This window comes from Mastigoproctus giganteus, chromosome 2 (assembly GCF_048544385.1).
Source record: "Mastigoproctus giganteus isolate SK-2022 chromosome 2, ASM4854438v1, whole genome shotgun sequence".
In the NCBI taxonomy this organism is placed as follows: Eukaryota; Metazoa; Arthropoda; class Arachnida; order Uropygi; family Thelyphonidae; genus Mastigoproctus; species Mastigoproctus giganteus.
In genome coordinates, this window is record NC_143576.1 from 130743027 (window position 1) to 130765882 (window position 22856).

General features: G+C 36.6%; 1 protein-coding gene across 2 annotated transcripts in view; it reads right to left on the bottom strand.

Moving 5' to 3' along the window:
- The window catches only part of drosha (ribonuclease 3 drosha), a 357699-nt gene that overhangs the window by 328827 nt on the left and 6016 nt on the right, over nt 1–22856 (bottom strand). For both annotated transcript variants that reach the window (XM_090389541.1, XM_090389540.1), the window contains exons 2-3: nt 22001–22576; nt 12205–12283 (exon numbers count right to left, since the gene is read on the bottom strand). In XM_090389541.1, coding sequence (XP_090245667.1) covers nt 12205–12283; nt 22001–22562 — 641 coding nt within the window. In that variant the 5' untranslated portion in view covers nt 22563–22576. The remainder of the gene's footprint in view (nt 1–12204; nt 12284–22000; nt 22577–22856) is intronic.

Below are 22856 nucleotides of genomic sequence, written 5' to 3' on the forward strand. Positions count from 1 at the left end.
GAATTAGTTAACAATTCAGTAGCTTACGCCAAAGAAATCTGTGATGATCTGAGGATAGTCATGGATCATCGGTGCAGAAAGAAGAAACTGATGGCAGGTGAAGAATCATGAGATGCTGAATTGTCATACAAAACTGAGTTGAAGAGAGAAATGTTTTTTTCTGGACAGAGTTATCCAAGAAATCACCACAAGATTTCAACAGCTTCATGTTCTTGCTGAAAAATATGCCTTCCTTACTCCATCGAATCTTTTGAATGATAAATACGAATGTCAACTAAATCATGATCTCGATGACATTAATAAGGAAGAGTTCCTCATTGAGAGAAAAAGACTTCAGAGTTTTATTTCTGTTGCTGCTAGGCATGATGAAACAGAGCCATGGAAGGATGGTCCACTTGAACTTTTGCAGTTTATCCTAAAATACAGTCTCGAGACCTCAGTTCCAAATATTGTAATACTACTGCGAATATTCCTCACAATTGCTGTAAGTGTTGCTAGTTGTGAGAGGAGTTTTTCTAAATTAAAATTGATTAAGAATTACCTAAGATCTACAACGAGTACCTTGCATTTAAGAAATCTTGCCATACTGTCTATAGAACAGCAACTGCGTGATGAAACAGACTTCGACAATGTCATCGACGATATTGCTAACAGAAAAGCAAGAAAAATAACATTTTAGAATGTTGGAATTAAAGTTTTACCTCAAAAATAAACATAGTGTTTTAATTTATTTCGCTATACGTTGTTTTGACTTTTTGTAGTATTTTTGGTGTGTTTTGAGAGGGTGCAACAAAAGCTCTAGATACAGTACAGGGTCTTACCAAGAATGGCTTCAGTTCTGCAAATTGCAGCACTTGGAGAATAGGCACTGTAAGGTGTTCTGAATTGAGTGTTTGAGGCTTTGAATGGGCTGAGCAAGCTCAGTGCTGATGGCATTCTTCCTTTTCTAACACTACACACAATGGGTATAAATTCAAATTGAGGAAGGATGATTGCAGGACAGATGTGCAAAGGTCACTGATTGTTGAAACAAACTTCCGTCTGTTGTTGTAGTAGTAGTGACATGTGATGCAAGAAAGCAAATGTATGAGCTTATGTAGCATCAGCCAAAAAAAAAAAAAAAAACACCATTCCCTCCAAATGCCTGTCCAGTTCCTCCTTAAATTTATTCAACCTATCAACTTCCACAACAATGGATGGAAGTTTGTTCCAGCAATTAACCACCCGCTGGCTAAAGGCAAATTTCCGCACATCTATTCTACATCTGTCCTTTCTTAATTTGAATTTATGCCCTCTTAGGTTCGTAATCTGAACAAGTGGAAGGATCCCATCAGAATTCAGCGTGCTCAACACATTCAAGGCCTTATACACCTCAATCAGATCGCCGTGCAGGTGCCTAGTCTCCAGCCACTGCAATTTGCAGAACTTAAGCTTCTCTTGGTAAAAGGATCCCTTTGTTCCCCTCACCAATCTTGTTGCCCTTCTCTGTACACGCTCAAGTAAATCTACATCCTTCCTAAAATGAGGCCTCCAGACCTGTACGCAGTACTCAAGGTGTGGCCTGACCATTGCCTTATACAGAGGGATAATCACCTCCTTTTCCCTGCTAGAAAAATTCCTATACAGTAATACCCCGACTTACGCTACCCCGACTTACGTGAACTCGGAGTTACGCGGTTCTTGATTTTTTCGTTTGGCAATGCTGCCGCCCACTATCTTCAAGGTCGTTTTTCATATGTTAACGATATACGGTGCGACGGCGGAGAATGAGAGCGAAAGATGAACAAAATTCAACTTTGCTGCTTTTATGTTTTTTATATCAGTGAAGGGAAAAACACATTTCACCATAATAACGTAAAAACCAACACAATTCCAGCTATCGGTATAATCGCAAATGCAATTAGATCGAGTTTACTACCAGTTTATAACAGATTTCACTAGCAGAAACGCAACTGGATTTTTATTGTTTTATGGTAGTAACCCCTAGAAATGTGAGGTGTTAATAGTGTATCTCTGCCTTTATGGTGTTGTTTATTCAGTTGCTACATGCGCGCAGCTTTGTTTATGCGTATCAAGCGTGCCTCCTCGTTTTGTAATTGCGCTTTATTCCCTAAAAATGAGTAAAATACTTAATTAAAAGGTGTGAAAAGGAAGCGTCCTGGTGAAGACACTGCAGATTCAGAGAGAAAAAGAAAAGCAATTATCGATAAACAGAGGCGGACTGGGTCAAAAATTCTTACCCGGGAAAATTTATAGTGGCCTCATACTATGGTTTATGGCCAAAATCACACTGGCCCACCGGGGTTACACTGGCCCCGGTAAGGCTTATGGCCAGTCCACCTCTGTCGATAGAGAAAAAATATGAAATTGTGAAACGCTTTGAGCGAAATGAAAGACCATGTGATATTGCATGTGCTACAGGCCTAAATGAAGCAACGGCGAAAAGCACATGACAATTGCAAACTTGACAAGTTGAAAATTGAAAAGGGCTCAATTGTAAAGGGTTTAAAAATTTTAGAAAACATAGACTCCAACGAAGAACGCGTTATAGCTACAAAGCAAGGAATAAAAAAAGTATTAGCTTGCTACGAAGAAATTCTGCGTGAAAAAAAGAAGGCGCTGTGTCGTCAGACGAATTTGTTAGATTTTATGAAGCCATCGACATCGAAATAACTTTTTAACGTAAGTCATTTGTTTTTTTAATACATATTTTGTATTAATATGTATAAATAACTGCAATTTTATTAATATTTTTCTTCTAAACTAGTGTTTTTGTTAGTCCTTGGTCCCAATTAAGCAAAATTTATATGTATTTATATGCAAAGTTGTACCCCGACTTACGCGAATTCGACTTACGCGATTTTCGTCGGACCCACCTATCGCGTAACTTTGGGGTATTACTGTATATCATTGACAAAACCCCATGACCTGCCCTGGCAGTCTCTCTGCATTGCTCAGAAAACTTCATATCTGACTGCACAATTACTCCCAGGTCTTTTTCATTTTCTACCACCTTAAGTGTAGTACCACACAGTTGGTACGTTTCTCTGGGGTTACTTCTACCCATATGCAGTACTTTGCATTTGTCAAGGTTAAACTTCAGTTTCCACTTCTTAGCCCATCTGCCCAAATTATCTAGATCCTGTTGCAGTAGCACACTGCCATTACTGTCATTAACAACCCTGCCAACCTTTGTATCATCTGCAAACTTCGACATTAAGCCTGATATACCTTCATCAATATCATTGATAAATATACAAAACAACAGTGGACCCAACACCGAACCCTGTGGGACTCCACTAATAACATTAGTCCACGAAGAGCAGCACCCATTGATTACCACCCTCTGTCTTCTCCCACTTAACCATCCTTTTATCCATTGTAGCAACCTACCCTTAATACCATTCTGTTCTAATTTGTACAATAGTCTTCCATGCGCAACAGTGTCAAAAGCTTTCCTGAAATCCAAATATATGATATCAAAATTATTTTTTGCATCCAGTTCCTTTGTAACCGCATCATAATATCCTATCAAATTTGTCAGACAAGACTTTCCCTTAACAAACCCATGCTGTGTCTGAATTATTGCTGCAGTCTTGTCTAGATGATCCTGCAATGCATCTTCAACCAGTGACTCCATTATTTTACCCGGAACAGAAGTTAAACTAACTGGTCTGTAATTACTCGTGTCACCCTTCGATCCCCCTTTGTGAATTGGGGATACATTTGCACATCTCCAGTCCGTGGGAACCTCTCCTGAGTCCAAGGATGCTCGCATAATTATGGCTAAGGGTTTGTTTAGTTGCCTTGCCGTCTCCTTTAATATAACTGGATAGATCCCATCCACCCCAGGTGCTTTTCTTAGGTTTAACTTCAACAATTTCTCCTCCACTTTGCTCTCAGTTATTACAAAATCATTAAGCATCCTGCTACAATTTTATAACCTTCTGCCATTTTCAAACCTTAATAATTCCTCAAGTGTGAATGTAGATGCAAAATACTCATTCAGTTTGTTTGCTATCTGAGCAGGATCATCAACAGTCGAACCATCGATGTCAAGTGGACCAATCAGATTCATCCCCTTCCTTTTAGAGTTTATATAAGTAAAGAAATCCTTGCTGTTTTTCTTAGCATCTTTTGCCAAGGATTTCTTGTAATCTGCCTTCGCCTGTCTAACCTCTTTGGTGACCTGATTACAGACTAGCTTATATCTGCCATAGGCTTCTGAGTCGCTTGATAATTTATATGCATCCCATGCATTTTTCTTCTCTGTTACAAGTCTCATTAGTTCATTAGATAACCATTTAGGCCTAAACCTTGAACAATATTTCTTAATAGGTAAGAAACTTTTAGTAGTTTCCACGATTAATTCCTTGAATGCTTCCCACTTAGAATTTACTGTTGGTAACATCGTCAGTTGATCCCACTGTACAGAATTTAAAAACTGTCAGAGACCACTGTATTCACCTTTACGGAAGCAAAAACCCTTTCCTTTACCCCTGATGGTAATTAAATCTTTTAAGTAAATCCCACATCAGTACACTGTGATCACTGCCACCTAGTGGTTCCTTTATCTGCAAATTCTTAATACACGAATGATCACAAGCTAGTCACTTATGGAAGTGACTAGCTTGAATGAATTCAAGGAAGAACTATACAAATGATTGGAGGGGATGGATTGATATGAAAAGGGGATATGTTTTTTTTTTTTTTTGGCCAATGCTTTATAAGCTTGCTTGCTTTCTTCCTTCACATGCCACTACTAATATTAATAATATAAAATATCCTTCTTCAACAACTTATATGTTTTTGTTTACTTTACTTATTTTTTTTAACTCTATTCTGTTCAGTTTTCCACTATTCAGCCTGTTTACTTTAAAAAGGCACCTCAGATTCAATGAATATCTTATCTTAATTCACACAGAGCTAGGTTGTAAAACATCTCAGAACTAAACTTCAACATTGTATATAGTTTCGAATTTTTTTCCAGTGCAAAAAGATGAATCTCTCAATATGGGAAGTAATACTGAAAACATATTTTTAAAGAGAAAAAAAAAATTCATAAATGGAGCTATTCTTGTTTAATAGACTAAATGCATTAATGTTAGCCAAGTTCACACAAGAAACATCCAGAAGGTTATCAAATTGTAGCAGGGTGCTTAATGATTTTGTAATAACTGAGAGCAAAGTGGAGGAGAAATTGTTGAAGTTAAACATAAGAAAGGCACTTGGGGTGGATGGGATCTATCCAGTTATATTAAAAGAGGCAGCAAAGGAGCTAAGCAAACCCTTGGCCATAATTATGAGAGTATTCTTGGACTCAGGGAAAGTCCCCACAGACTGGTGATGTACAAATGTATCCCCAATTCACAAAGAGGACTCGAAGGGTGACACGAGTAATTACAGACCAATCAGTTTAACTTCTGTTCCAGGTAAAATAATGGCATCACTGGTTAAAGATGCATTGCAGGATTATCTAGACAAGACTGCAGCAATAATTCAGACACAGCATGGGTTTGTTACGGGAAAGTCTTGTCTGACAAATTTGACTGGATAATATGATGTAGTTACAAAGGAACTGGATGAAAAAAATAATTTTGATATTATTAATAATATTAATATTATTAGCCATGTGGTGCAAGGAAGCCTGAGGCTTATGCTGCACCAGCCAAAAAAAATTTTGAGTACCCTGAGAGAGAGAGAGAGAGAGAGAGAGAGAGAGAGAGAGAGAGAGAGAGAGAGAGAGAGAGAGAGAGAAAAGTAGGAGGAAATCACCAAAAGAGAGAAGAATGATGGTATTCAGCTCAGGACCTTGGATTTCAGGAGAGCTTTTGACACTGTTACAGATGGAAGGCTACTGTACAAATTGGAGCAGAATGGTATTAAGGGTAAATTGCTACAATGGATAAAAGGGTGGTTGAGCGGGAGAAAACAGAGGGTGGTAATCAAAGGACGCTGCTCTTCGTGGACTAATGTTATTAGTGGAGTTCCACACCATTCAGTGTTAGGCCCACTGTTGTTTTGTATATTTATCAATGATATTGATGAAGGTATATCAGGCTTAGTGTCAAAGTTTGCAGATGATACAAAGGTTGGCAGGGTTGTTAATAACAGTGTGCTACTGCAACAGGATCTAGAAATTTTGGGCATATGGGCTGAGAAGTGGCAACTGAATTTAACATTGACAAATGCAAAGTACTGCATATGGGTAGAAGTAACCTCAGAGGAATGTACCAACTGTGTGATGCTACACTAAGGGTAGTAGAAAATGAAAGACTTGGGAGTAATTGTGCAGTCAGATATGAAGTTTTCTGAGCAATGCAGACACGGTGCAAGAGCAGGTCATGGGGTTTTATCAATGTTATACATGAATTTTGCTAGCACGAAAAAGGAGGAGATTATCCCTTTGTATAAGACAATGGTCATGGCACGGCTTGGGTACTGCGTAGAGGTCTGGAGGCCTCATTTTAGGAAGGATGTAGATTTGCTTGAACATGTACAGAGATGGGCAACAAGATTGGTGAGGGGAATGAAGGGATCCTCTTGCCAAGAGAGGCGTAAGTTCTGCAAATTGCAGAGGCTGGAGACCAGGCACCTGCAAGGTGATCTGATTGAGGTGTATAAGGCCTTGAATAGATTGAGCACGCTGAATTCTGATGGGATCCTTCCACTTGTTCAGATTACGAACCTAAGGGGGCATAAATTCAAATTGAGGAAAGACAGTTGTAGAATAGATGTGCGGAAATTTGCCTTTAGCCAGTGGGTGGTTAATTTCTGGAAGAAACTTCCATCTGTCATTGTGGAAGTTGATAGCTTAAATAAATTCAAGGAGGAACCAGACAAACATTTAGAGGGAATGGTTGTGTGAATTAATTTTTTTTTTTTTCGGCTGATGCTACATAAGCTCATATGTTTGCTTTTTTGCATCACATGCCTCTATTACTATTACTAAGAGAAAAGATTTCATTTTTTTCTGTGCAGATATGCCAGAAAAAAAGAAGTCCATTTCCTACAGAAATGTTGCAAATACTTGTATAACAGAAGGAACTGCAAACACAGCTTACTGTACATAACTTGTATTAAAAGTATAAGAATATAAAAGCATCACGTGTCACTTAGATCGAAATATTGTATGATATCTAAAGATGACAGATGCTTCTAATTTATACAAGAAAGAAACATATCAAGACTTTAAGCAATTGGATGCAAACAAGAAAATCTATCTTCTCAACTACACAAAATAAAGTATTCATTTTCTATTGCTTCACTAAACAAAAAGGTCCCCTGATATCATTTTTCCAACCCTGAGAACTGGCACTTTAATGTGGTCACTTCTGAGTTTCCATCTTAATATAACCCTAACTAGAAAAATCTATCATAATTACCCGAAACTTAATAATTTCAAAAAACTTGGCATTAAAATCAGGCTTAACTCGACAGATAATCACAGTCACTATTATTATTTCTTTCAAAAACTTATTCATAATTTATCTAAAAATAAAAGTTAATATGTATCTGTACATATATAATGATTGAATCATTGCCCGACTTAAAATTGTAAGAAAATATTTATGAAACATGAAACCTTAATCTGATGGTGCTCACACCGCACCTGTCAAGGTACAGCAGAAAAGAAGATACGAAGAACAGTTATGAAAAACTATGGATCATTTTCTGAGATGAGTTATGCAACTTATTTCAGTTAATGACTAGAATAATTAAGTTAATGATATTTCAACATTTACAACAGCAGAAAGCACTGACTGATGAATAAATAAGGAAAAGTTTTGCCTGACCAATTTGATTGGATACTATGATGCAGTCCCAAAAGAACTGTTGTTTGGTTTATTAGGAGCATTAGCAACTAAGGCCATATTGCTCCGGGACCTTTCCGCATCCTTTGCTCCGGGACCTTTCCGCATCCTCCGTATTTCGTGGTGACGGGCTCGAACCCCGGTCTAATCAAAAGAACTGGATGCAGGGAATAACTTTGACATTATATATTTGGATCTTAGAAAGGCTTTTGATACTGTTGCACATGGAAGACTGCTGCACAAATTGGAGCAGTGTGGCATTGGAGGCAAATTGCTGCTATGGATAAAGGGATAGTTTTTTTTTTTTTTTTTTTTTTTTTTTTTGGTAGTTGTTGGCGCATAGACTTCTGTGGCCATAATGCACCTCCCAAGGTTTTTGCAGTACTTTGATCCAAGCCCGAGGCGGGAATCGAACCCGTGACCTTTGGGTTGCCAGGCAGGCACTTTGCCTACCCGGCTAGCCCAGTCAGCAAAAGGGATAGTTGAGGGGGAGAAGACAGAGAGTGGTAATCAATGGACATTGCTCATCGTGGACTAATGTTATTAGTGGAGTCCCTCAAGGTTCAATGTTGGGTCCATTGTTGTTTTCTGTATTTATAAATGATATTGATGATGCTATATCAAGCTTAATGTCCAAGTTTGCAGATAATACAAAGGTTGGCAGGGTTGTGAAGGGCACTACTGACAGTATGCTGCTGCAACAGGATCTGGAAAGGTTGAGCAGATGGGCTGAGAGGTGGCAAATGAAGTTTAACATTGACAAATGTAAAGTACTGCATATGGGAAGCAGTAATCCCAGAGTAACATATCAACTCTGTGGTACTACACTGACAGTGGTAGAGAATGAAAAGGACCTGGGGGTAATTGTGAAGACAGATATGAAGTTTTCTGAGCAGTGCAGATGGGCTTCAAGAGTAGCTCATGGTGTCTTGTCAATGATATACAGGAATTTTTCTAGCAGGGATAAGGAGGTGATTATTCCCTTGTATAAGGCAATGGTCAGGCCACACCTTGAGTACTGTATACAGGTCTGGAGGCCTCATTTCAAGAAGAATGTAGAGCTGCTGGAATGAGTACAGAGAAGGGCAACAAGATTAGTGAATGGAACAAAGGGTTGCTCTTAAGAAGAAAGGCTTAAGTTTTGCAAATTATAGTGTCTGGAGACTAGGCACAGGCGAGGTGATCTGATAGAGGTGTATAAAGCCTTGAATGGTTTGACCATGCTCAATGCTGATGGGGATGCTTCCTCTTGCTCAGAATAATCACCTGAGAGGGCATATATTCAAATGGAGGAAAGACAGATATAGGATAGATGTGCGGAAATTTGCCTTTAGCCAGCGGGTAGTTGGTTGGTGGAACAGACTTCCATCCCTTGTTGTGGAAGTTGATAGCCTAAATAAATTTAAGGGTCAGCTGAACAGGTATTTCGAACAAACAGAGGGGTGAAACTGGAGTGGGTTTTTTTTTTTTTTTTTTGGCTGATGCTGCATTTTGCTTTCTTGCATCACATGCCTCTACCAGTGCTATTGCTAAAAAATAAATGCAACAAATCAAATTAACAAAATAATTCATATCATCTGTCATCAAAGTCAATTTAATAGTAACAGAGGAATGTGATGCAAGAAAGCAAGCATATGAGCTTATCTAGCATCAGCCAAATAAATAAAATAAAAAATTAAAAAAATTTGCACAACCATTCCCTCTAAATGTTTGTCCCATTCCTCCGTGAATTTATTTAAGCTATCAACTTCCACAATAACAGATGGAAATTTGTTCCAGCAATTAACCACCTGCTGGCTAAAGGTAAATTTTCACACATCTATTATACAGTCTTTCCTCAATTTTGGTTAGCCTCTTTGGTTAGTAATCTGAGAAAGTGGAAAATTCCCATCAGAATTCAGCATGCTCAACCCATTCGACGCCTTACACACCTCAATCAGATCACCTCGCAGGTGCCTAGTCTCCAGGTGCGGCAATTTTCAGAAATTAAGCCTCTCTTCTCTCTTCGTAAGAGGATCCCTTCATTCCCCTCACCAATCTTGTTGCCCTTCTCTGTACACACTCAAACAAATCTACATCCTTCTTAAAATGAGGCCTCCAGACCTGTAAGCAGTACCCAAGGTGTGGCCTTGGGTACTGCTTACAGCCTTATAGAAAGGGATAATCACCTTCTTTTCCCTGCTAGCAAAATTCCTGTATATCACTGACAAAAACCCATGACCTGCTTTTGCAGCCTATCGGCATTGCTCAGAATACTTCATATCTGACTGCACAATTACATCCAGGTCTTTTTCATTTTCTACCACCCTAAGTGTAGTATCACACAGTTGGTATGTTTCTCTGGGGTTACTTCTACCCATATGCATTTGCATTTGTCAATGTTAAACGTCAGTTGTCAGTTCTCAGCCCATATGCCCAAATTTTCTATATCCTGTTGCAGTAGCACACTGTCATTACCAACCCTGCCAACCTTTGTATCATCTGCAAGCTTCGACACTAAGCCTGATATACGTCATCATCAATATTGATAAATACAGCCTGGCCTTGATTAATGCGATTATTTGGTCCAGAGAGTGCATCACGCAAAACCGAAATGCGTTAATCGAATATAATAATCAATTGGTCCTTGTCAAGGACCAATTGATGAGCCAAATTGAATTGACCAAATGTCAGAAGGTCAAGGACCAATTATCATAATAATTGGTCCTTGACCTTCTGGATTGTCCATAAAGAATTTTAAAATTACCTTTTAAATAACTTTTTAACTGTATACAATGTAAAAGATAACGAAAATAATTATGGAATTAAATGTTTATTGCATAAAACAGCGGTTCCCAAACTGTGTGACGTGGAATATTTTAAATTTTCAAGGGAAATACAGCAATACTCAAAATCTGTTGGACACTGTGCGAACTACTAGCTCGAGGTAGTTCACAATTTCAACATTTCTTATTAAGTTGTTGGACCTAACTACTAAACAGAATTGTTAGGTATTTCTTTTGGTCTGGCGCCGTGAAAAAATTACTGAGACACTAAGGGGGCAGTGAACCGAGAAAGTTTGGGAACCTCTGACATAAAATACACAATGAAGAAATGACTGTTGTGGAAATATTTGAACAGTGTTGACTTTCGCTTTTCATCAATCAATTTCTGATAGCCGACAACAATCTTCTCTGGGCCCTGGTGAAATAAATATCGCAGAGAACCTCAAACATTATATGTGATGAAATTGATTGAGATGCAGACTCTGATATTGATTGAGATGCAGATATCGATGGCTCAGAAGATTCAGAAGGAAGTGATGAATAACATACCTACTGATAGATATCGGTACTATTGTTGTTAGTAAATTGAATTCTATTATAATTAAAATATTTGTTAGATTTATTTTAGTGTTTTATTTATTTATTTTTTTTTTAGAATCAAAGCTTTTTTTCTGAAATTAAGGTACATCTTACAACTGATGGCATCTTAGAATGGAAGAAATACGGTATATTAGGAATCAGACTATTGGATAAGAAGAGAAACGCATGGAGTAGCAAACTCAAGTAAAGGACATTCTTATCAAAACTAAAGAACTAAAATGGTCTTGGGCAGGACACATAGCTCAAAGACATGATGACAGATGGACTAAGAAAATAACAGAATGGTACCCAAGAGGAGCTAGAAGAAAACCTGGAAGACAATGATGGAGACGGACAGATGAAATTCACGAGTTCGTGGATAGTAAATGGATGGCCATTGCACAAAACAGAAAGAACTGGAAAGTTGCTGGAGAGGCCTTCATCCTGCAGTGGATTGAAAATGGCTGATGATGATGCAATAACACTAATCTGGGCAGTCTTCTTCATGAACAGCGACCATTTCTTTGTGGATTGTTTTGGGTGTTTCGCCTTGCAGAATAAGGAACCAAATGAGTGATCTGTTTTCCATTTAGTGCTGCAAAGAAAAAAACTGAACTGTCAAATTCAAACCAAAATTTGTGTGGTTGCTATACAGGTTTCAATATATATTCGTCCTATCACAACTACTTCTGGGTAAATACAAATCTTTTTCGACCCCCCCCCCTTCATAATGGACATGAGTGTCAGAGATAATCATTCCATATTCTGCTGACACCAAAGATTAAGCAAAAATTGAAAATACCTGACAGTATTATGAAAAAAGAAATTCTCTCACACACACAATGATATCAGAATCACTGAGCTCAGTGCATTAGGTCCAAAGGGAAGCATGTTGAAAGGAACAAAAGGCAAAAATAGGTAAATTAAACAAACTTTATTTTAAATACCTATCTCATAACTTTTCAATAGCAACTTATACTTACTGAAATTTTCATTTCACTTTTATTACATACTGTTAAATTTAATTCACAAGGTATTTAACTCACCTCAGAGAATGACTAGAATGACTTTGCCGTGATGATATACAAGCTTCAACTTTTGCATCTGAAGGACAGGAATCATTTACTAATGAATAAATAAATTAAAAAAAAACTTGAATTATTTCCTAACAGAATCATTCATATCAAAATAATTATATAGAATAATATATACAGAATCATTCATATCAAAATAATTATATAGAATAATATATACAGAATCATTCATATCAAAATAATTATATAGAATAATATATACAGAATCATTCATATCAAAATAATTATATAGAATAATATATACAGAATCATTCATATCAAAATAATTTTGTGAACAAATTTCTCCAACCTAAATTCATAATTAATGTACAATTAATAATAATTAACTTCGCATGTGATTCCTCACAAATGATAGCAATAAGTTGTCACAGGACAGCACACATTCAAAAATATCAAGTAAACTTACATGCATTGCATCATCACCAAATGATAAACTTTAGAGCAAGAGTTGGATATCTTTTCACCATTTAGAAGACATATCATATCATCATTAGTGTTCTGCATATACTTCATTAGTGTGTTGAAGTATATACTACAAGCATATACTACAAGCATATATACTTCAATAACAACTATTCCAACCACTTCCTATCCTAAGCCCTCTTCACTTCCCTATATCCACCAACCTCCCTCAATTCGTCCATCACATTTTTTTTCTCAATCTCCCTTTTGGTCTTCTCCCCCTCAGTTGTTCTATCCATCACTAATCTCTCATATGTCCAATCTAATTTTTATTCCATCTCTTCTCTTCTCTTCTCATCTACCCTTCTCAAAACTTCCTCTTTTCTCCTTTTATCATTCCATCTCATCTTTTCCATCCTCTTCCAAACTCACATCTCAGAACTTTACCAATCTTTTAATATCTTTCATTCTTGATGTACATATTTTTGGTCCATAAAGCACCACACATAATATCAATCTTTTCCTTATGCCAATTCCTAATCTCCCACATAATATATTCTTCCTCATTTCTCAATTTTTTTTTTTTTGCTATTCTTATTTCTTTGCTGCTGCACTTTGTTTTTTCAACCACTGTTTCTCATATACCTGAACTCACTCACTTGGTTTATTCTTTCTTCTCCCATTTCAATATTTAATTCACAATAAACTACAAAGCAAAATTGGACATGTTCATCATTTAGAAGTCATATCAACATTTCTCTTCCTGCTCTCATAATCTTTGTAGGCGCCTCCGTAGCCAGGTGGGAAGGAGCAGCAGTGCGTAGCACACGCTTCTTGATTAGACCGGGGTTCGAGCCCGTCACCACCAAATACGGAGGATGCGGAAAGGTCATTCAGGGAATGACCACCGCATATCCCGGAGCAATATGGCCTTAGTTGCTAATGCTCCTAAAAACCAAATAACAAATAACAACATCATAATCTTTGTCTTCTTAGTATTTATTCTCATTGCAAATCTTTTAGCCTATTAACCAATTTTTGCATTCCTTTCTCAGAATATTCCACCAATTCCATTGCTATATCATTTGCAAATTAAACACTCAATAACCTTACCACCCATTTTCACCTCATACAACTCTACTCTCCTCATCTATATTTGCTTTATCAAATCTTCCTTAACCATTTCTTTTACATATATTAAATAGTCAGGGGTGGACAGTGCCCATCTCACACCTCTTCTTATCTCTACATCAGCGGCTCCCAAACTACTGAGATCTATGGACCCCTTCAAGAATCAAAAAAAAGTTTGCGGACCCCTGCACACACATTATATATATAAACACATTACAGTAAACCCTCGCTATTCGCGGGGGTTACGTTCCTGAGAAATGTCGCGAATACTGAAAACGCGAATACTGAGTTATGGCTCCCATAGTAATAAAGGGGTTCCGTTCCAAAGTATGAAATATATAAGAAAAACTAGTCTAAAATTTTGTCTATGTATGTATTATATGTACCTTCATAATATGACTGTACATGACAGTACATAGTGAAATGCAAGCGTATGGCATCGAAATGAAAATAAGAAACAATTGAATATTAAATGTAATATTTATTAGAAATTTCAAACAAATCTTTCAAATCAGCGCCTTTGCTAGCAAAAAAAAACATCCCGCCAGTGCTATCACCAGTTTCGCTAAAGTGTTGATAAAGAAGTTTTGCCTTTTCACGAATGATGAGTGAACTTAACGGAATTTTATTTTGAATTCGGTCTTCTATCCACAGATTTAAAGCTTTTCCATTTTTTTAAATTTAACATCACGAGTTACAGAGCAAATTTTTGAAGCAATTAGCGCGGTTTCACGGACACTACGGCAGATTTTTTCTTCCGATTTCTTGATTGATCGTACTGTTGACTCATTGATTTTATAATGTTTTGCCACTGAGGAGACACTTTCACCTTTAGAAATTTCGTCTAATAACTCAATTTTATTCGCTAGTGTCATCACCTTCTTTGATATTTTCACATTTCTCTTTTTATTCGTAACCATATTTTTGTAGGGGTTAGAAAGAACTTGACCACAATAAAGTCACTTTCTTCCGTTAACGCACTCGAAAAAGTCTGTTTTACACTGCAAAACGGTAGAGTTATCATTTTTGTAAGCATATCAATTTATAAATTGATAAATTTATTCAATTTATAAACATATAAATTAAAATGAAACGACGAAACCTTCCATGACTAACACATACTGAACAAGGATTAGCGAGAAACATCCACGCTCGCGATTTTTTCACCCCTCTCCCCCCACCCACTGAGCGCTGTTTTGACCGGGAAAGATAATTTTAGCCACGCCCATATTTTTATGGCGGAAAATATTCACGGCGTTTTAAAATTCACATTTTTTTAGGTTTCATTTTATATTAAATCGGCGATCGCGAATACGCAAAACCGCGAATACAGATACCGCGAATAGCGGGGGTTTACTGTACTTGATACTCCTTCTGAATGTTTCGTGGACCCCAATTTGGGAAACGCTGCTCTACACTTTCATTGTCGCCATATTCTACCCTAGTACTTTATGTCACCAATATAATCTCATAATCATCCTTCTGTCCCTCCAAGTTACTCCTATCCCTTTCCAATATATATTCAATAATTTAACAAAGTCTACCCAATCAAAAGCCTTCTCCAAATCTAAAATCATAGTCACACATCTATGTTTGTTGTCTTGTGGACTTCATAAAAAAAAAAACTTCTTTTACTTGTTTATACTTTCTCAATATGCTGTTTCTTCAAGCTTTCCTGATGCTTTGAGGCGCCTCCGTAGCCAGGTGGGAAGGAGCAGTAGTGCATATCACATGCTTCTTGATTAGACCGGGGTTCGAGCCCGTCACCACCAAATACGGAAGATGCAGAAAGGTCAGGGAATGACCACCGCATATCCCGGAGCAATATGGCCTTAGTTACTAATGCTCCTAAAAACCAAAACAACAACAACAACAACCTGATGCTTTAAGATATTCTTCTCCCCCTCCAAAGCTTTTTATAGTTCCTTCCATCACTGCCTTTTCATTTCTGTGTCAAATTCTTTTCAAATTTTCATGTCTTATTTTCCATGTATGCCTTATTAGAAGCTTTTGTAGACCATGCTAAAATCAGCAATTGCTTTGTTATAGTTAGCACAAATTCTGATTTATTTTCATCATTTAATATCATAGCTTACATTCAAGTCTTGCATTCAGCATTGTTATGAATGATGTCAAGGCATGATGACAACATGGCAGTTTCATCCTCTGATAATGCTACAGACTGAGAGAAACCTCATTTGCCACCTGCATTTCCATGCGATAATGTCAGTAACACAATTCATTTTTGCACCCAACAAATTTCATGTTGCATGATCAGCAGCCAAAGTAATGGCCTCTATTTGGTGGGACACTCAGGGAGTGGTGCATGTTAATTACCTTGTGTAATTAACACAAGTCACAATCATGAGCCAGTTACAATGTCTGCCACAGTTAAAGATCATCAGATACCTCATCCCTTATTCTTTAGACTGCTTCTAGTAACTTTTTTCTAAAACACAAGGGGTACCTTTGTGAACAATTTCACTCAGACAAAAAAAAAAAAAAAAAATGGCATGTATCACATATGTTCTTTGAAGAATATAGAATATATACAGCAGCTAGACTGCAGAAGACTTTCCTGCAAGGTACAAATGGTATATTAGTATCATTTGGAAAAGCACATTGCATTTCAGGGGAACTATGTTAAACATTGATATAAAATCTTTTTCAAAAGCTCCATTTTTTGAACCACTTTTGTAAAGCACATAGTCATGATAATTCATTATCCTGAATTATCGTGACTACATGATAATTTAAGTATATAAATTATCACCATGTGATAATCACTACATTAACTTATTTATTCATTAAATCTTTTAGCTTAGTAGGTAAAATACATAATCTCTACATCTTACATGAAATACAATATATACTTAGAAATACAACCTTATATTTCATTCATAGCAGAATTCTATGGCAGTGAACTTACCAACTACTACATGCTTGCTGACTGCTGCAGCTGTCAGAAGGATCTAACTTATCCATCATATATTAAATTCATACATTCGGTACAGAATATTCTGTTAAAAAAAAAAGGTAAACTGCAGCCATTATCAACCCACTGCAGGATAGAAGCCTCCTTGACAATTCATGGTGAAGGAATTGGACCATAATCTGCCATGCTGGTCCAGTGCGGGGTGGCAGATCGACCGTATTTAGCAGTCAGGGGTTTGAACCCCGGTCTACTCAAAGAGCGTGTACTACTGCACTTCTGCTCATGACCACTCAGCTACGGAGGCCATATTCTGTAATAAACAGTTACTCTTATAATATGTTCATTTTTGACTCTCTTCAATGCCAGTCTAAGGTGTTCTTTAAAGAATATATACAGCAGCTGACTGCATAATTTTCAAATTTCCAATGAATGAGCAGATGGGCTGAGAGATGGCAACTGATGTTTAACATTGACAAATGTAAACTACTGCATATGGGTAACAGTAACATATCAACTCAGAGTACTACACTCAGGGTAGTGGAGAATGAAAAAGACCTGGGGGTAATGGTGCAGTCAGATATGAAGTTTCCTGAGCAGTGCAGATGGTCTGCAAGAGTAGCTCATGAGGTCTTGATGATATATAGGAATTTTACTAGCAGAGATAAGGAGGTAATTATTCCCATGTATAAGGCAATGGTCAGGCCACTCAAGATGTGGCCTGACCATTGCCTTATACATGTGAATAATCACCTCCTTATCTCTGCTACAGAAATTTAACATATTAATTTAACATAAAAATTAGGCCTCCAAAACTGTATACAGGTTTGAAGGACTCATTTGGAGGGTAGTAGTTATACATTGTTCCTTTTAGGAAGGATGTAGAACTGCTAGAACAAGTACAGAGAAGGGCAACGAGATTGGTGAATGGAACAAAGGGTTGCTCTTACGAAGAAAGGCTAAGTTCTGCAAACTATAGTCTGGAGACTACGCACCTGTGAGGTGATCTGATTGAGATGTATAAGGCCTTGAATGGTTTGATCAAGCTCAATGCTGATGAGATTCTTCTTGCTCAGATTAATTGCCTGAGGGGACATAAATTCAAATTGAGGAAAGACAGTTGTAGAATAGATGTGCAGAAATTTGCCTTTAGCCAGCAGGTGGTTGATTGCATTAACAAAGCTTCCATCTGTTGTTGTTGTTGTGGAAGTTGACAGCTTAAATAAATTTGAGGCAGAACTAGACAGACATTTGGAATGAAAGGATGGGTGAAATGTTTTTTTTTTGGCTGCTAATGTATAAGCTTGCTTTCTTGCAGCACATGCCTCTACTAATGCTAATTTCAAATTTCGGGCATAAATTTCAAACATCCATTCCAATATTTCTCAATTGTTAATTTTTGTATTATATACTCATTTCATACAACCTGCATTACAATTATCTTGATTTCTACACTGGCCTTCATTTCTTCTATTGACCTGTTCAAAAATATGTTAAATAACTGTACAAAAAAAAAAAAAATTTTCAGCAAGAACAGACTAAGGAAGCCTTTTATCATTACAATAACCTTTGATGCACCTTTCCAAAGTGGCACGTTTGATGATGTCAATCAAGCCAGGGTATCATACAACTGAACAGTACATGGATAATGAAACTCAATAATGTCCTTCACTGTTTGCTAATGAAAATTGTAGGAAGCCTTTTTTTTTTTTTTTTTTTTTAATTGGCAGTGAGTTGTTAATTACTGGAATGTTACCTCTGTTGGTAGTTGAGACACCATATGGCTAATGCTAATACTAATTTTTGTATAAAAATAAAATAAAATGTATACATGAAAAATGTTCAGAAATGAATTTGCTAAAAGCACTTAAAAACTGAGTTGGGTCAAAATCACATCTCTTACCTATATATAAAACTTTTGCATGAGTGCTTCATAATCCTGAGGGGTTAATGTCTTGTTTTTGGATCAAAATGAAAAACTAAAAACTATACTGTCTAATTATATATTTATCACAATGTCATTGAGTAATCTGCATATGTTGTCACTGAAAATTAGAGACAGTAGAAATAAGCATTTAGTATATGCACATTTGTGAATTATCCTGTTTGGCTTAATGGAGAAAAATGTAACCAACCAAAATTTAAGCCATGTGTGGGGAACCTTTTTTCATTGGAAGGCAAAATGATACTTAACAGAGACCTCTTTTTTTTTTTTTTTTCAAAATTGAAATAATAAAGAGGCAAATATAATTTAATGACTTTCTGATTCAATGAATACAGATTTCAGTTTTTTTATATACATACTAATATTCTTAAAAAAATTTTTTAATTATACACAGTACATTCAAGTTAAAAGGTTTCCAAATTTATTTCTCATAAAGTACACAAGATGCAGAGGTGCCTGCCTCACTTTTAAACATAGTCTACTAGAAACTGCACAAATTTTTCACACTTGTCCTTCCAAGCTAAGGCCACGGCAAAGCTTTCTTTGGAGGTATGTTCAACCCACTGGTAAACGGCAGAAGCAGCTGCTTGTTGGCTAGGAAATTTTCTGACACGAAGAGCATCCTACATCATTGGGAACAACCAAAATTCTCTAGGTTCAAGGTCAGGCAAGTATGGAGGATGCAGAATAACCTCAATTGTTGTTTTCTTTAAAAAACTTTTGCACATTTCCAGAACAATGGGATGACGCATTGTTCCGATGGCAACAAATGTGATTCAGTCCGTGTGGATGTTTTTTCTGAAGTGCTGGGAGGAACGTATTCTTCAGCACTTCTTCATATGTGTTTCTTGTTACTGTAGTGCCCTTGAGTACAAAATGTATAAGGATTATTCCATCAATATCCCAGAAAATAGCAAGCATCATTTTATCTGCACTTGCAGAAACACAGAACTTTTTGGGTGATGGTAAATCAGTGTGCATCCAAAGGACAGACTGACTTCATTACTGGATTGAAGACTGGAACCCATGTCTCATTCATTGTGACAATTTAGGAAAAGAAAGATGGATTCACTGAAGCATCTCGAGTGAGCACTAATTCACACAAGTTGACACGACTATCATTTTGTTCCTGGGGAAGCTGCCTTGGAACCCACCAAGCTGACAACTTGCTTGTTCTGAGATCTTTGTGGAGTATGGTATGCCCAGATCCAACAGATGTGACTATAGCCCTTGCAATTTCATCTACTGTTGATCTTCTGTCACCCAAAATCATTTCCTCAACCTGGCGGAAATTGGCCTCAGAACAACTGGTTTGACTTCTCGGTTCACGTGCTTCGTTCTCGCAGGAGTCCCACCTTTCATGGATCTTATGTACACAGCTGTAAACATTTTTCTAGAACATTTTCTACATTTAGCTACAAACATTTTTCACATCCATAAAGCATTACAAGGACACATTTCCGACATTTCCCAATGGTCAATTGGACTTTTGCCAGTGAGTTTCAAAAATTTTAAAATGAAAACGGTGTCAGAAAAATCGGGCACCATTTTTCTGACATTGGGCATGACATACAGCATTGTATATCACATTAACATACAACACTGTATGTCAATGTGATATACAGGCACTCTACTTACATACAAACGACTTACGTACAACTCACAGATACGTACAAAGCACAAAGCTGTTGCTATGTTTGGTTATAAGAATCAATTTCGAATGCCTTCGTGATATTTTTCTAAAGCAGATTTCTGGAGGTCATTACCATAAAATAATTAAAACATTTAGCAGTTTCCGGTCTATTGGGCTTTTCTGTTAGTGCAATCTATTATAAACAGGTAGTAAACTCAATCTTATTGCATTTGTGATGACACTGATAGCTGGAATTATGTGGAATTTTACGTTATTATGGTGAAATGTGCTTCCACTTCACTGAAATCTTCAATCATATAAAAAAAATACAAATAAATTTTCAGAATCTTCTCTTCGTTCCTATTTTTTGAGCATCGTAAAGTTGTTACTCTGTATCTCACTTGCGCATATCGTGTTAGTTGCAATTTATGCATTCCGTGTTCTTTGTTATTGATTGCTTATTTTCTTACTGCTTTAAATTTTATGACCAAAAAATATATATATCAGTGAACAGAAATATCAATTAGTTATGCTATTAATTAAGCTATGTATGCAAGCGTAAATTTATTTTTATTTTGCTAACCTGTGGCAAATATTCTTCTGATTTTCATACATCATTTAATTTTGCTAATTGGAGTAAGTAAAATGTAAATTTGTGCTCTATGGCTTTATTTTTATAGCCTGTGGATAATATTTCTCCTATTTTCGCTTATTAAAATAGCTGTTTAATACAATGAAAATTCAGTTCGCAAATGTGATCACAATGACCGGTGCTTACTAAATATTGTATAGTGAACGGCATTTTATTTTGGAGAGTCCATCGTAAAGTGATTTGATCGTAGATTAAATTAAATTATGTATCATATTTAGATTAAATTAGTTTAGAATAAATTACTCTACATTATTATTCATTTTATGTTTTTTCATTTTATAATTTGTAAAATCGTAAAATGTTGTACATGATGAAGTTTGTTGGGGGTTATAATCTCGGTGCATTGTACTGTACATGTATTTTGTATTTACAAGACCGAAGTTAGACTTATGTACATGAAAAAAAAAAAAACGATTAAGTACGTAAAGTCGAGGAGTGCCTGTACTGCAAATATTCAGAACTAATTTGCAGTTAGACTAAAAAGAGTCCCTAAAATGTATCCTTTGATTATTTTGTGAGAAATAAATATGGACACCTAACTTGAATGCATTTTATAAGGACTTTTAAAACTTGATAAAAGTAAAAAATAAAGCACACTTTTATTTATTCAAGCAATAACATTCATCAAGATAAGATAGCACACAATTTAATGACTTTTTTTGTGATTGTTTATTGCTAGATAAGAACTTGATATTTGGTTGCAGCATCATTGTCTTTAGTTTAGATTAGTCACTGGAACACTCACCTGGAGGACCAATTAGATTGGTCCTCCAGGTTAGTGTTTCTTATCTGTGATCTCAAGCATATCTTTGATTTGTACCATATATTCACAACAGTAGTTTGTGCAAAAACATGAAGTATAAGACAAGCATGCTGGCACAGTTATGGGTATTCAAGAGCATTCTTCCACATTTCAATGGGATCCTTCTTAGTGTCTGGTGTTTGAAGCTATCTGAAAATGTTTGGAAAACGCTTGAAAACTTTATGCTTAAATTATCTTTCACAGGCAATCTAATAATTGTAAACAGTTATTAATATAAAAAATAAAAATACCTGTTGCAGGAACTGATTGAACAGTATTTGTCTTTGTTTGGTAGGTCCACGCATACTGAGGCTGATGAGGAGAAGATGTAGCAGAAGGAGATGATGGTGCTGGTTGGGTCAATGCTGGTGTCACATGAGGAAGAGATGAAGGTAAGGGAGATGTTGGAAGAGGACTTCTATGAGTAGCACTTGTATTTCCATCATGCCATGATGCCATCTCATACCTTGGAAATGACGTGTGGTGCACAGGTCTTGGATAACCTGGTGAACAAGCTTGCAGAGGAGGTGGAGGCATTGATGGTGCATTCCAAGGATGCTGTGAAAATGGAACAGCTTGTTGGGGACAGAATGGTGGATAAGGTGGTGCACAAGATGCAGGTGGTGGTAAAGGTGGTGGAGGTGGTGGTGGTGGTGGTGAGGGCCGATATGGTGGTGGATTTCCCGACCAAAAAGACCCGGTAATATTACCATGTGAAGGTGCAGACAAATTAGAGTGAGAAAACCTTGCTAGTGGTAAAACATGATGCGGTGGAGCAGCTGATGGTTGATTCCAAGGAGGCCTATGATGCATAATAGAATGTCAATCTGAAAAACAAAAGAGAATTATTAAATAAAAAATAAATTACTGAACTGGAATTAACATGACAAAACAGTATTCAATTCATAGAATTTATTACTATATAATTTACTATACTGCATATCCTTATTGCACTAATGAGATTATTTATTTCAGTTACCTGATTCTTATATGATAGAGTTAGAATCGGAAAGAAATAATGATGACTTAATTTTGCAACTGCAGATTTTTTTTGGTTTTTTTAATCATGAAACCCTCATACAAACTGTCATCTTAGTAAACACTGTT